At 35.6% G+C, this 17,500-nt stretch overlaps 1 protein-coding gene across 5 annotated transcripts in view; it reads right to left on the bottom strand.

Moving 5' to 3' along the window:
* Positions 1 to 17,500, bottom strand: part of gramd1bb (GRAM domain containing 1Bb) — a 137,801-nt gene that overhangs the window by 41,444 nt on the left and 78,857 nt on the right. For all 5 annotated transcript variants that reach the window (XM_056477801.1, XM_056477800.1, XM_056477799.1 and 2 more), the window contains one exon: positions 8,203 to 8,416. In XM_056477801.1, the coding sequence (XP_056333776.1) occupies positions 8,203 to 8,416 (214 nt within the window). The remainder of the gene's footprint in view (positions 1 to 8,202; positions 8,417 to 17,500) is intronic.

Consider the following 17,500-nt stretch of genomic DNA (forward strand, 5'->3'; position numbering starts at 1 on the left):
CCACAAAAGATATCCTGTTATAAATAAAAGCTAAGTCTTTTTAAAAGACACAAGTCAAATTGTCAGATGTAATGTCAGATTAAGAAACAAATGTCATATAATTACAAGAAATAATGAGGATATGTGGGATAGAAAGTGACTATTGCCATATTCTATAGAGATTTTAATTAAAAGCTTATATCATCTATATGTGCCATTATTTCGCATAATTACCACATCATTGCAATTTGATATTTGTTCTCGCATCATCTCATTTCTTGCAAAATGTGTTACGTTTCTTATTACTGTCTCTGATATTATGGCTATACTTCTCAATAAAATGTCACATTTCATAGTGTGGTGTTATTATTGCTATTATATTTTGCAATGTAACTATATTATTGGAGTTATGCAATACAATCTAATGTGAGTTAGTTTCTTGTAGCTATGAAACCCGATATCTTTTATCTGTTTAGTTTTAATAATCATAACATTATATATGGCAATGCGATTAAACTGTCTCGCAATTATGAATATATCCTGCAATGTGAATATCATGGTTATGACATTATCTCACAATGATAATGAGTCACAATGAATGACTCCGTGTCATTTTAATTGTAACATAATTTCGTTTATGTTTTGTAATTATAATATTATATCTCACAATGTGACTTTATGATTCACAAATGCGACTTTATTTACCATAAATATAATGTTAAATATCTCAAAGTGGCATTACTGTTTATAATAATAACATTATATACCACAATGTGACTGTATTTCTGCCATTTTGACTGTATTTTATATTTATTTGTGTGTATTTTTTAACTTTCTATCCCACAGTGCGACGATTCCTCGTAATTTGGACCTTACGTCCTGAAATGTGACTTAAAATACTGCAATTTTACATCTCAAAGTGTCACAACATATAGCACAACATCTGTATCTTTGCTAAAAATACTGTATTTTAGAGATGAAACTGTTTTTATATTTATATTTTACTACCCACGTCACATCTGAATAAAATAATACAAGGGAATCACTGAAAGCAGCACAATATGGACCTATTCACATATTATATGGGCCTTTTTAGTTTATATTTAAGTAAACAGACAACACAACAAGCTGTGTGTGTGTGTATGAGAGCCGATAATCCTTCAATTAGCCTACTGTGCGTGTGTGTGTGGACTACTTTAAAAGATTAGCATGTGTCTCGTTCATGGCCCTTTAAAGCCTATAGATGACCTCCCGCAGACCTGCTAACACGCATACTGCTGTTCTTCATCAAGGCTTAGGGACTGGATGGTTTAATGTGGGCTAATCTGATCTAAACTGGAGAGAAGTGTGAGAAAGGTCTGTGTGTGACGGGTGAGGATGGGCTAGGAGGAGTATTTTCAGGAGCGTTGACTAACACTTAAAGGGATAGTTCACGCAAAAATGAACATTTGCTCATCGTTTACTCACTCTCAAGTGGATTTATAGGTGGATTTTTAAAATTCTGTTCAACACAAAACAAGATGTTCTGAAGAATGTTGGAAAAAAGCATCCATATACTGTGAAATACATATATAAATAATAATTGCTGCCTTTAATTGCTGCCTTTTCCAGTCATCTCAACTTATATCTGTCAAACGGACTTAAAAATATTGAGTTAAACTTTGTATAACTTGAAAAATGTAGTTAAAACCTGATTAACATATTAAAATAAGTTAAAGCAACGACAAAATTACTATTAAATCATTTTTTATCATTGAATTTGTTTACAGTGTAGCAGAATAGCAAAATACTATGGAAGTCAATGGCTGTTATTCAGTATATAACATTCTTCAGTATATCTTCCCTTGTGTTCAACAGAAGAAAGAAACTCAAACATGTTTGGAGCAAGTGGAGGATGAGTAATTTATTTTTCACTTTTGGGTGAACTGTCCCTTTAATATAAAGGCTCGAGGGTCAAAAAACAACATGAAATGCTTACTTTAATCAGGTTTAATCTGTCATACTGTAAAGCAATGGGGGGACAAAAAGCAAAAAAAACAAGAATTCTGAGAAACTCATTTTGGACATTTCTAAGCTAACTGAAGCTGGTCGAGAAACGCCACATACTAAACACACGCTTATTATTTATCAGTATACACCTGCAGGAGCCTGTTCAAAATCCTGCCATGACACATAATGCTAGCTATCATAATAAAATATGTTGTTTTAAAGGGATAGTTCACCCAAAAATGAAAATCAATTACTCTCCCTCGCGTGGTTTAAACATTGATGAGTTTCTTCTGTTGAGCACGGAAGAAGTTTCTTTGAAGAATGCCGGTTGCTCGCATCCATTCACTTTCATAGTAGGAAAAAAAATACTATGCAAGTCAATGGGTGCCAGCAATCAGCATTCTTTAAAATAGCTTCTTTTTATGTTCATCAGAGGAATTTTATTATTAGTTTTTCTCAGTGGCTTTGGTACATTTCTCAAATCAGAATTAAAATTTGCAGTAAGTGCATTTATCAAAACAATGCATACAAATAGCAAAACACCATGGATTACCTGCAAATCCAGTATCTTGCTCATAATCCTTATTTCATCTCTCAAACCTAAATTTCAGTGTCAATGAAGGTGTCAGTGCATTCAGAATGGCAAAAGTGCTTTGTGTGTGGATAAGACAGTCAAATGACTTAGTCATGTTGTCAATATAACAGTGTACTCTAGAGCAGTGTTTCCCAACCCTGTTCCTGAAGGCACACCAACGGTACACATTTTCAACCTCTCCCTAATCAAACACACCTGAATCAACTCATCAGAAGATTAGAAGAGACTCCAAAACCTGAAGTTAATGGGTCAGAAAAGGGAGACATTCAAAATATGTACTGTTGGTGTGCCTCCAGGAACAGGGTTGGGAAACACTGCTCTAGAGGAGTGTTCTGATGTAAACTATGGCAAATATACATATTCTTCATTTATTATGCTTTATTAATCTGGGGTCGCCACAGCATAATGAACCGCTAACTTGTCCAGCGTATGTTTTACGTAGTGGATGCTCTTCCAGCTGCAACCCATCATTGGGAAACATCCATAAATTCACACACATACATTGGACAATTTAGCTTATCCCATTTTACCTATACCACATCTTTGGACTGTGGGGAAACCGGAGCACCCGGAGGAAGCCCACACGAACACAGGGAGAACATGCAAACTCCACACAGAAATGCCATCTGACCCAGCCGAGGCTCGAACCAGTGACCTTCTTGCTGTGAGGTTATTGTGCTACCCACTGCGCTATCGTGACGCCATCATATATATAGGAGAAAGTCTTATTTGTTTTATTTCAGCTAGAATAAAAGCAGTTTTTTATTTTTTAAAACCATTTTAAGGTCAAAATTATTAGCCCTTTTAAGCTATATATATATTTTGATAGTCTACAGAACAAACCATCATTATACAATAACTTACCTAATGACCCTATCCTGCCTAGTTAACCTAATTATTCTAGTCAAGCCTTTAAATGTCACTTTAAGCTGTATAGAAGTGTCTTGAAAAATATCTAGTAAAATATTATTTACTGTCATCATGGCAAAGATAAAATAAATCAGTTATTAGAGATGAGTTATTAAAACTATTATCTTTAGAAATGTGTAATATGTGTAATAATTCTGACGTCAACTGTATATATATATATATATATATATATATATATATATATATATATATATATATATATATATATATATATATATATTTTTTTTTTTTTTTTTTTTTTTTTTTTTGCTGTCCATGCTTTAATTTATTGACAGATCATGTCTTTGTGATACAGAAAGGAAAAGACAGCACTGCATAGCACAAAGAAAGAACAAAACAAAAGTAGAAATGTAAACATAAGACAATCATCTTTCAGATGCACCTTCACTAGAAAAAGTCAAGATTCACCTGGAAGAAATTTACCAACTGTAGACAGATTTAGAAAAAAAGTCTAATGGAAATTTGCAGAAAAATGTATTATGGCAAAATATAATGACAACTTCTTCAGCCATTTTGCATGTAAAGACTTATGCCATGAACAAAAGAGGGGTGAGACTATTCAACAAGGACCAAAATAATACATTTCAATCAGCATGACATAAGCAATTGATAATGTAGGAAACAACAGAGAATTGTACATAATCATTTGATGGATGTATGAAAGCATTTGCAACTTGTTCAAAGAAATCTTATAGTATATGTATATAGTATCTTATAGTATATCTTACAGTATATGTTAGTTATGCATAGTTTTAAAAAAAAATAGCTCTTACTGTATGTCCAGTGTTGTGTTTGTATTTATGATTAATTTATGTAGCACCATTGTCCTGCAAGACATGACATTTCGTTCCTCTGTATGTCCACACATGTAGAGGAATGACAATAAAGCTCGACTTGACTTGACATGACACAATGATGTGAAGATTGAACAGGTAGTTTTGAGAACTTCAATTTTGATCTGAGAAATGTACCAAAGCCACTGAGAAAAACTGTAATAAGAAAAGTATTTAATAAGTATTTTTTGTGCATCAGTCAACACTTTTGGATGGAAACATGGCTACTGGACATCTATTCCAGCATTCTTCACAACATATTTGGGTTTGAAACAAGTGGAAAGTATGGCAAAATCATACCATACATAATATTAAGCGTAATTAAATGAAAGTTTTTAAGCATAAACCGAAAGAACATGACTAAAACTGATGAATAAACAGTGTTTAAGGTTAGGATTTGATTGATTAATAACTAAAAGATAACAGTTGAAGCCAGAATTATTAGCCCTGCTGTGATTTTTTTTTCTTATTTCCCAAATGATGTTTCAAGAGTTCACACTTAGCTGATGATTGATTATAAAGCTTGTTTGGCATGCTGTCCCGGGAGAGAGCCCTGAGCTCATAAGATCCTCGAGCCCGGGGCTCCCTCCCGTTGCAAGGCGAGAAGGGAGTTTGAGCTCAGGTAGATCTCGAGAACTCCCCCGCTGTAATAACCAATGAACAGCCAGTGATTGCTCTTGAGAGATAACCATTTACTAGGAGCATGTCTATAGTCCCGGTTTGGATTAGTCAATTAACTTATGTTGCATGTTTTTTGGACGGTGGGAGGAAACCGGGAAACCCGGGGGAAACCCACGTGAGCACGGGGAGAAAATGCAAACTCCACACAGAAATGTCTGCTGGTTTGGTAAAGCCTAGGACCAGAGACATTCTTGCTGTGAGGCAACAGTGCTAAGCACTGGGCCACCGTGTCACCCATCTAGGAAGGAGGAGGAGTAGGGGTGGATGGGGGGATTCTTCAAAACGAAGATAGCGGTGGTACGTAACCCAGGGTATTTATAGTAGCTTAGGAGTCATCTGATTGGTGCATTGAGAATTGGATAATGCGGATCCAGCCGCTAGCAATCATAAGCACGTGATCCTCTCGAAACTTGTTTATAACTAAACTTCACTTAACAGAGCAAGGAAATTTTCACAGTATTTCCAATAATATTTTTTCTTCTGGAGAAAGTCTTATTTGTTTTATTTCAGCTAGAATAAAAGCAGTTTTAAATTTTTTATGAACCATTTTATGGTCAATAATATTAGCCCCCTCAAGCATTATTTGTTTTCGATTGTCTGCAGAACAAACCACAGTTATACAATGACTGCTATTAGAAGTTAGTTATTAAAATGTTAATAAATGTGTTGAAAATAATCTTCTCTCTGCTAAACATAAATTGGGGAAAAAATAAACAGGTGGGCTAATAATTCAGGGGAGCTAATAATTCTGACTTCAACTGTATATAGTTTTACTGCATTACTGATTACTGTAAAGAGTCAGGAATTATTGAGTTGGGAATTCCCTCTGTCGTAAATCAACAGAAATAAATCCTTCTCTGTCTAAAAACACTGATGACTCATGAGTTCATCAATCATCTCTGCCATGAGTTCAATGGAAAGGCATATGCATAAGAACTACTAATGGTTTGCATGTCAAGATTCATATCAGTGTAAATGTACCTAATAAGATCACATGACCATTCACATATCACTCACTTTATCTCTAATATTAATTCTGATGCAAAAATAAATGAATCATAGGTGACTAATATGCAAAAATATATAAGACATAGGTGACTAATATGCTAACAGGAAAGCGGATGGAAAGAGGTTGTGCATGAATTTGTTTAAACACTTAGACAACACACTTACATTCACACAAACAGACGAGACAAATCAATAACACTAAAACAGACCACAGAACGGCCACTGGAGGAGGAAAAACAGACACACTGGTGTAAATAAGGGCGAGAGACTGCATGAATACAGAACAGAAGAGAGAAATGCTTACTTTGGAAAGTCGCTTGTGAGACTAGCATGCATCGAGGAGAAAAACAGAAATCAGAAAAAACCAACACAAATCAGAACAGAACATCCACAAACAAAGAAGAACATGAGAGTCAAAGTTTAGATCAGAGACATTGTACATGACATCAGCGGAAATATCAAACTCTGGAAAGAAAAGAAAACAAGCAAACAGCAGAGCGAGTGACAGAATGAAAGGGGACGGGAAGAACAAGCGACTGCAAGAGCTGAAATGAGACGGAGAGACAGAGCTGATGGCCGGAGCTGAACTTCACACGAAACTGTTCATTTATTACTAATCATGTCAGGTAATGGCGGAGCTTGGACTATACGTTCATTCAGCCATCGGTTTACTGACAACATTCATCCATTTGTTTTTTTGTTTATTACATTCATTCATTCATTCATTTATTCAACTGATTGATTTGTTTAATTTGTTCAGTGTTCATTCATTCATTCAATTTGGTCGTTCATTAAATTCATCAATCCATCCATCCATCCATCCATCCATCCATCCATCCATCCATCCATCCATTCATTCATTCAATCATTCAATTTGGTCAATTTAGTCATCGATGCAATTCGTTCATTCGTTCATTCGTTCATTCATTCATTCATTCATTCATTCATTCATATTTTCTAATTTGTTTGTTCATTCAATTTGCCCATTCATTCATTCATTCATTCATTCATTCATTCATTCAATTTGGTCGTTCATTCATTCATTCATTCATATTTTTCAATTTGTTCATTCATTCAATTTGCCCATTCATTCATTCATTCATTCATTCATTCATTCATTCATTCATTCATTCATTCATTCATTCATTCATTCATTTTGTTAAATTTGCATATTAATTAACTAATTAATTAATTCATTCATTTTGTTTGTTTTCTTAATTTGTCAATTCATTCATTCATTCAATTTTTTCATTCATTCATTCGTATTGTTCAGGTTGTTAGTTCATTCAATTTGCCCATTCATTTATTCAATTTGGTCCTTCATTAAGTTTATTCATTCGTTCAATTTGCCCATTAATTAATTAATTCTTTCAGTTTGTTTATTCTTTTAAATTGTTAATTCATTCATTCATTAAACAATTCAATTAATTCGTTCATTAATTCATTCATTCATGTTAACTGACGTCTTCTTTCATTTATTTGTTCACTCCTATATTGATTTATTTATTCATTAATTCATTAATTGAATTATTTAATTCGTTCAATTCACTCATTAAATCTGTTCAGTCTTTCATTAAATTCACTCAATCCATGAATTCATTTATTATTTAATTTATTTCATTCATTCAATTCACTCAGATTCATTAATTCATTCATTCAATTCACTCATTAGATTTGTTCATCCATTCATCCGTTCACTCATTCAATTCACTCCTGAAATTTGTTCATTCATTTACTCATTAATTTCATACAAATGAATGTGTTTAGTTGGTTGATGCGTGAGCTTTGCTGAGAATTATTTTGATTTAACTTTATTTAATTATTTGAAAATGTAGATTTGATTAGTTTTTGCTTTTATTCATGCGATGTTTCCTGAAAATGAGCCTCCTGACTGGGATCTAAAGTTTGAGCTTGACACTCTGTTTGGTCTTCATTATACTTCCATATACTTTAATGCAGCAAATGTAGCATAAAGCAGAACGGATTCAGATGAAGGTGAGCAGCTTTGTTTATATGTCTGTAACTATTGCATGTAAATATTGCAATTAAAAAATAAATAATCACATACAAAATAAGAGTTTGTGTTCGTAATTTTTGTGTACTGTGTATATGTAAAATGTGTTTTATTCAGTATGGTTTTCAATGCTGCAGAAATGCTAGATTTGGGTGCTAATTTGAGGGTCTTACCTTTGAGTTCTTGCCGCCGCTGCGTGTGGACTGGCCGGAAAAGGTGCGAGTGACCAGCTGCTCCGGTGTGGAGGGAGATTTGGAGGCGTCCGACTGCTCTGAGCCTTTCTCCACCATGGTGTCCGTCTCCGCGCTCTGCAGAATGGGAGATCGACAGCGCTTCCGCAGAACCGGAGAGCAGGCAGGAGAGCTGCGGTTGGAGTTACTGGCAGTGCTGGAAAAACACGGACAGAGAAAGAAATGCATGAAGACATGAGGCGTTTATACTGTTATTACATTTACTTTTGCATTTATACAATTTGCACATGCTTTTATCCAAAGCGACTTGAAGGCGATGATAAAAGTAAGGCAAGTCAAGGCAAGGTAAGTTAACTTATATAGCACATTTCATATGCAGTAATTCAAAGTGCTTTACATAAACAGGCATATAAGAAATATAAAATACAAGTATAAGAAAATCAGTGTTGGGTAAGTTACTTTAAAATAGTAATAGATTACAAATTACTGACTACTAATGTCAGGGTTCTGCCACTCTGGTCTTGTAAATTCTTGTTTTGGTGGCAGAGTCCGGACACTAGCTCTGTTTTGTCTTGTCCTGTAGTGCTTGGCTCGAGTTTTCTTGGGTCGAGCACTTGTTTTGTCATTGTCTGGGTGCGCGTCGTCATAGGTGTGTGCGGGCCTTGGGATGCGCGCTCTTGTACTCGTGTTTGTGTTGTTTCGTCAGCATCGCGCTGTTTCATACTCAGCGTCTCCGTCTAGTTGGTTTCGGTTTTGGTTGGCACTGAGATGAAACATGCGCGTTGCATTTGTGTGAGCGCACGGTAAGGTATTTTCACTTATCGTGTGCTCGTGTCTTGCGTCTGTCAAAGCACGTGACTCTGTGTTTATATTGTGGTCGCGTGCTTTTGTTGTGTGCTTCAGTGTTGTCTTGTCATACGAACACGCGGTTAATGAGTTCTCTCATTGGCTGCGTGTTCTAGTCTTGTTTTATGTGAGCACATGGCTTGTGTTGTCTCTTTGTGTCATGTGCTCTCCCGTCTCTTGTTTAGTCCCACCCTCCTTGTTAACCTATTATTAGTTAATTATGTTCATCTGTTTGTGTATTAATTTACTCCTGCTTATATTCTCCTCATGTCTGCTGTCCTGTGCCAGTTCGTCGTCTATACTTCCCCTGTGTTCCTGCTCTAGCCTTGCCTTGCCAGCCCAACCAAGTTTGTTTCTCTGTTTGTGTTTTAGTTTAGTGTTTTCCCCCTCGGGGTGGTTTTTGTTGTTCTTTTGTTTTATTTTATTAAATAAATTCTACTTTACTCTGCACTTGGGTCCTCGCCCCTTTTTCCCCTTACCGACCGTGACAACTACTAGAAAATTGTCATCTGATTACATTACTAATTACTTCATGTAAAAAGTAATCAGATTACTAATACTTTGCTTTGAAGTTACTTTTAAAACATATAAAACATACCTATAAGAGTATTTACTGAAATATTCACTGAAAAACATTACAATGGGTTGACCACGGCAGTTTGACATACTCCAAAGACTTAAAGAGTTCACCCGAAACTTAAAAGTCTCTCATCATTCGCTTGTTCCAAACCTGTTTGTCTTTTTTTAACACAAAAGAAGACATTTAGAGGAAAACTGGATAGCTATAACCATTGACATCCACGGTATGAAAAAGCACTGCAGTGTTTGGGTGTTCTGTGTTTGTCTGTTTGTCTACTGAAATGTGTATATTCCATACAAAGCATGAAGCTGAATCTGCTAGTGGAGTGAGGACGCGTCGGTTTCTCGTTATTTTTCATAGCGAAGTTTTTTTATCCTATGAGAAGACCCTGCTTCCTAATTATACATGAGAGCACGTGCTTTCCGAAGGCAAGGCAGACCTTCCAAGCTGTGAGACCCAATGACTGCGTGAGACCCTGGTAAAACAGCATCCGAGACTTTTCCCCTGCGATTCTGTCATGGCCTATTGACCTTATTCTTCAATGCGGAAGTGCGCGCGTTTTTGCGATTGTTTTAGAACTTCCGATTCAGGCAGAAAACGGTCAAACTTATTACTCTACAAACAAGTGTTTGCATGACAATACAGGCAAAGTAGACTAATATAATAAGAAAATATCAGTTTGCAACATCGAGCAGCAAAACGAGCTGTTTTTAACGTCTAAAAATGAATGGAAGTGAATGAGACCGGAAGTCTTGAGCCAAAATGATTCAAATGGCTGCACCCACTTGTACGCGGAGAATAAGGTGAATACAGCAAAGCTGTTGGTTTGCAGCAAGCATTTTTATCGGGAGAGCTTTACGCGAATTGGAGAATGGCGGACTTTGTCTTTTATCAGTTGAGTTTGTTACCATTCAGACACATCGCCTATATCCGTGCTGCTGTGTTCGCCTATGTTTAAAATCCTCCACATTACCAACAGGTCTAATGGTTGGATCAGACAGGGCAAGAGACCTGCTGCACTGCTATCCACTGTGTCTGAATTCAGACCTGGGGATTGAGGAGGAAAGAAGTCCTCCTCATTTATAGTGTTTATATAAACACAATCATTCATTCATTTTCTTTCCAGCTTAGTCCCTTTATTAATCAGGGGTCACCACAGCGGAATGAACCGCTAACTTATCCAGCATATGTTTTACACAGCGGATATCCTTCCAACTCATTCACACACATACACTATAGACATACACTTTCACCCAATTGACCTGTACCGCGTGTCTTTGAACTGTGGGGGAAACCGGAGCACCCAGAGGAAACCCTCGTGAACACGAGGAGAACATGCAAACTCCACACAAAAATGCCAATTGACCCAGCCGAAGCTCGAACCAGCGACCTTCTTGCTGTGAGGCGACAGCACTACCCACAGCCCACCCATAAACACAATTATCTTCATAATGATATAACAAATTGTGGTTATGTGTATATGAAATCATGAATAACAAATGTAGCAGGACATTAAATTACTGTTTATTTTTTGCATTTCAACTCTGTAGACTATAAAATCATGGGTCTCTTTACAATTTGTGTCTCATTTTGTGAGCCAACTGACAACAGTTGTTCGCTCCCCTCTTTTTCCCCTGCTCTGCTGACCACGCCCACTCCTCCCTCTGCTCGCAGTGCTCCACGCCCATCTCTGAGCATTTTTGGAAACAATTCTAAGGTAGACTTGAACTGAAAGAGGGGGGTTTCATGACCCTTTAAAAGTGCATATTTATTAACTGACATTGCAGCAGATAACACGATTACTAAAACTATATTTATAACGTAACTAACGCAATTACATTGACACAAATTAAAATGTAATTCATTACATTACTGCATTCCCCAAAAACGTAATTAGAATACAGTAATGCGCTACTGAGGAACGCTTTACACCCAACTCTGAAGAAAATAAAAACAACAAAGAATTAAAATGATTAAAAACACATTAAAATATGTGGTCCCACCTTATATTAAGTGTCCTTAACTACTATGTACTTGCATCAAAAAATAAATACAATGTACATACTGTGTTCATAATGTATTTGAGAACACTTGTGGTGCTCTTGAGTTGGGATAGGGGTAGAGTTGTGGACAGGTTTGGTGGTGTGGGTAGGTTTAAGGGTGGGTTATTGTGTAAGGGATGGTCAACATTGTATTTACAAATGTAATTACAGAAATTAATTACAGATACATACAGGTAGCATAAGTACACAGTAAATACATGTACAAATACATGTTTCGGTGTAAGTACATAGTAGTTAAGGACACTTAAACAGGTTTTGAAAGAAAGAAGAGGAAAAGAAAAACATAATAGTGTGATCTGTTGCAAGAGAGTGTGTCCGACAAGTGGTTTGTGAAACCCACTCACCTGCATGAAGCACTTAGAATTGCACAATTAACATTATTAACATCACATTTGAACAGTGGCTACTATATTTACATGTTTAAAGTACATTTATAACACTGTGCTTTGTGTTATATTACCGCGGTTAAACTAATTCAGACTGCTGTGGGTGTGTGTGTTTCATACACACCACACAGACTATTGTATACATTTATACAAGTATTGTTTAACATCATGGAGCCATCCTATTTACATCAATGTATACCTTTTATAATTATTAATACATATAACTTAAATCAGGTGCACATTATGGAAAAGACTGATGCAGAGAATGATTCAGCTGTTACTAGATGCAAACCCTGCTGAAAAATCCAGCTTAAACCAGCCTAGGCTGGTTGGCTGGTTTTAGCTGGTTGACCAGCCTGGTTTTAGAGGGGTTTTGGCCATTTCCAGGCCGGTTTTCAGCCATTTTCAGCCTGGTCTTAGCTGGTCAGGCTGGAAAATGACCAGCTAAATCCAGCTAAAACCAGCTTGACCAGCCTGGTTTAAGCTGGACATAGCTGGTTTTGGCTGGGCTCCCAGCCTGGCTAGGCTGCTCAAGCTGGTTTTAGGTGGTCATTTTCCAGCCTGACCAGCTAAGACCAGGCTGAAAATGGCTGAAAACCGGCCTGGAAATGGCCAAAACCCCTCTAAAACCAGGCTGGTCAACCAGCTAAAACCAGCCAACCAGCCTAGGCTGGTTTAAGCTGGTTTTTTCAGTAGGGAATGCACTCAAAAGTAATCAATAAATAATACAAATTATAACAAAATCCTCAGTGTTGCAGGAGTTCAAGTATTACGGTTCTCATCAAATGAACACATGTACACACTCACTCATTCAGATGCTTATATAAAAACACGGTTTTGGTCAGTGGATGCTCAAATCTCTCCTGTTTCCAGCGGGAACAACCTGGCCACATTATAGGCTCTTATGCAACATCTTACATCACTGTCAGCCAATCGCAATCCTGAAACGACACTATTCTAAAGTTTCAGTGAGGCCTCGAGAGTGAGTGTGCTTGTGTGTTTGTGTGCACGTTTGTTTCTGTGAGTGTGTGCGTGTGTGTGTGAGAGTGTTTGTGTATGTGTGTGGACTGATCACAGTGATTAGCACTGATAGCCTCCCACTGTGGTCTGTCAGGTGCAGTCCTAAACATGCATGCTAATCATAGCGCCAGCCTAGCAATCCACTGGACAACAGCAAATCACTGCTTTCAAAGGTTTCTCATGCCAGGAAAGACATATAACATTGCTAATAAAAACGAACAATTTGCTAGCATGCTTTTAACATGCGTTAACATATGGCTAAAGGCAAGATATTAGCATGGTGTATCATGTTGTTAGCATAATTATAGCATGTCTAACACATGGCTAAGATGTTTTATCATGTTTCTGGAATGTTTAGTATTTTGCTAGCATGCCTTAACACTTGCCTTAAGTATTTTGATGCTAACGGCATTTAGCTAATTTTTACAGAGTTTCTAACGTGGTTTAACACATGCCTAACATTGTTTAACATTTTGCTCATGTTTCTAACATGTTTTTTAACATTACACTAACTTTGCTGTCATGTTTATAACATATTTTACCACATTGGCTAAAGTGAAGTAGTATGTTGTTGTTAGCATGTTTTAACATGTTCTAGCTAATGCTAACACATTTAACACATGGTAACACTATATTTTAATATATTGGCTAAAGTGAATTAGCATGTTGCTGTTGGCACAGTTTAACATATTTAGCATGCTCTAGCACATTTACAACACAGATACTATAACATATTTTAATATATTAGCTAAAGTGAATTAGCATGTTGTTGTTTGCATGTTTTAACACATTTAACATGTTCTAGCACATTGGCAATACAACTACTGTAACATATTAGCTAAAATGAATAAGCATGTTGTTGTTGTTAGCATGGTTTAACATATTTAGTACATTCTAGCCCACAAATACTTTAACATATTTTAACATACTGGCTAAAGTAAAATAGTATGTTATTGTTAGCACGTTTTAACATATTTAGCATGTTCTAGCACACTGACAACATAAATACTATATATTAACATATTAGCTAAAGTAAATTAGCATGTTGTGGTTAGCAAGTTTTAACATATTTAGCTTGTTCTAGCACACTGACAACATAAATACTGTAATATATTAACTAAAGTAAATTAGCATGTTGTGGTTAGCACGTTTTAACATATTTAGCATGTTCTAGCACACTGACAACATAAATACTGTAATATATTAACTAAAGTAAATTAGCATGTTGTGGTTAGCAAGTTTTAACATATTTAGCATGTTCTAGCACACTGACAACATAAATACTATATATTAACATATTAGCTAAAGTAAATTAGCATGTTGTGGTTAGCACGTTTTAACATATTTAGCATGTTCTAGCACACTGACAACATAAATACTATAATATATTAACTAAAGTAAATTAGCATGTTGTGGTTAGCACGTTTTAACATATTTAGCATGTTCTAGCACACTGACAACATAAATACTATATATTAACATATTAGCTAAAGTAAATTAGCATGTTGTGGTTAGCACGTTTTAACATATTTTGCATGTTCTAGCACACTGACAACATAAATACTATAATATATTAACTAAAGTAAATTAGCATGTTCTGATTAGCACGTTTTAACATTTTTAGCATGTTCTAGCACACTGACAACATAAATACTGTAATATATTAACTAAAGTAAATTAGCATGTTGTGGTTAGCACGTTTTAACATATTTAGCATGTTCTAGCACACTGACAACATAAATACTATATATTAACATATTAGCTAAAGTAAATTAGCATGTTGTGGTTAGCAAGTTTTAACATATTTAGCTTGTTCTAGCACACTGACAACATAAATACTATATTTTAACATATTAGCTAAAGTAAATTAGCATGTTGTGGTTAGCACGTTTTAACATATTTTGCATGTTCTAGCACACTGACAACATAAATACTATAATATATTAACTAAAGTAAATTAGCATGTTCTGATTAGCACGTTTTAACATATTTAGCATGTTCTAGCACACTGACAACATAAATACTATATATTAACATATTAGCTAAAGTAAATTAGCATGTTGTGGTTAGCACGTTTTAACATATTTAGCATGTTCTAGCACACTGACAACATAAATACTATAATATATTAACTAAAGTAAATTAGCATGTTGTGGTTAGCACGTTTTAACATATTTAGCATGTTCTAGCACACTGACAACATAAATACTATATATTAACATATTAGCTAAAGTAAATTAGCATGTTGTGGTTAGCACGTTTTAACATATTTAGCATGTTCTAGCACACTGACAACATAAATACTATATATTAACAAATTAGCTAAAGTAAATTAGCATGTTGTGGTTGGTACGTTTTAACATATTTAGCATGTTCTAGCACACTGACAACATAAATACTATAATATATTAACTAAAGTAAATTAGCATGTTGTGGTTAGCACGTTTTAACATATTTAGCATGTTTAAGCACACTGACAACATAAATACTATATATTAACATATTAGCTAAAGTAAATTAGCATGTTGTGGTTAGCACGTTTTAACATATTTAGCATGTTCTAGCACACTAACAGCCTACTGTTTTTTTCAGTAGGCTGGCAACACAAATAACATTTTTTAACATATTAGCTAAAGTAAATTAGCGTGCTGTTCATTCATTCATTTTCCTTTTGCTCAGTCCCTTATTTATTGGGGGGTCGCCACAGCAGAATGAACTGCCTAGCATGCTGTTGTTAGCACATTTTAGCACATTCAGCATGTTCTAGCACATTTGCTACATACATACTATAACATATTAGCTAAAGTGAATTAGCATGTTGTTGTTAGCACGTTTTAACATATTTAGCAATGCTCTACCACACTGACAACATAAATACTAGGCTATAACATATTTTAACATGCTGGCTAAAGTGAATTAGCATGTTGTTGTTTTCACGTTTTAACATATTTAGCAATGCTCACAGCAGAATGAACTGCATAGCATGTTGTTGTTAACATATTTAGCATGTTCTAGCACAATGACAACACAAATACTATAACATATCAGCTATATTGAATTAGCTTGTTGGTGTTAGCATATTTTAACATATTTAGCACAGTCTTAGCACATTGGCAACGTACATGTTACTATTCCTAGAATGTTTCACAAGTTGACAACAATGTAACATGTAACACTATCAATTAGCGTGTTCAAACTTCAAACATGTTCATCAAAATGATTCAGATTGGTACCTCAGACTGGTCTTTTTGGACAATTTATTAAAGGAATAGTGTAAAATGCATTAATGGAATTATCCATGATGAGCTTTGGTTTTAATTCTGACCTAATGACTTGACAAAACCCCTCACACTTTCATCAGTATTTCACGGTGGCCCAGTTATTCCCTCATTAAAATCTAAACGTGTGAAGGAGGATGAATTACTGTTTGTGTGAGACGCAGTCAAGCAGACAGACCAGGCCATCCTAAATAATGGGAGTGACGCGTACACACACACACACACACACACACGCACACGCACACGCACACACAAACACACACGCACGCACACACACACACAGCCAGCTCTTTTCCTTGGCTTTATCCTGCCACTAGTGAATATGTTGCCATGGGAACAGTGAGCGCAGAACTGGCCAAGTTTGGAAGGGCTCGGACTCTACATGGAAAGAGAGGGAAGAGGAGAGACGGAGAGATGGAGGAATGTTAGATAACAGACGTGCCCTGACGAGAGTGTGTTTGATTCACTGCTCAGTGTGTGATCTGCGTGTTTGCGTGATCATGACATGACGGTCCTGCGATGTTCACGTTGCTATGGTAACAGGGGTGTTTTGCAATACTCAGAGCGCAGTGCAAAATATAACTGCTGAAATCCTCAGCTCTTCTCACATGACTCAACAGTGGTCAATGTCTGTACGTTCATTCGTTAGTATATTATGTGAATGAATGAATGGATGAATTAATTCAACCATTCATTCATTTATTCAACTATCCATCAATCCATCCATTCAGCCATCCATCCATTAATTAATTTATTAATTCATTCATTCATTAATTCGGCCATTAAATAATTATTAATTCAGCCATTCATTCATCTATCCATCCATTCATTCATTTATTCAGCCATTCATTCAGCCATTAATTAATTAATTCATCCATCCATGCATTCATGCATTAATTTGCCTATTAATTAATTAATTAATTCAGCCATGCATTCATCCATCCATTCATTCATTTGTCCATTCATTTATTCATCCATTCATTCAGCCATTAATTAATTAATTCATCCATCCATGCATTCGTCTGTTTAATGAGCCATTTATTAATTCAGTAATTAATTAAATAATTTGTTAATTCCTTCATTCAGCCATTCATTCATTTGGCCATT

The sequence above is a fragment of the Danio aesculapii genome, chromosome 18 (genome assembly GCF_903798145.1).
Source record: "Danio aesculapii chromosome 18, fDanAes4.1, whole genome shotgun sequence".
In the NCBI taxonomy this organism is placed as follows: domain Eukaryota; kingdom Metazoa; phylum Chordata; class Actinopteri; order Cypriniformes; family Danionidae; genus Danio; species Danio aesculapii.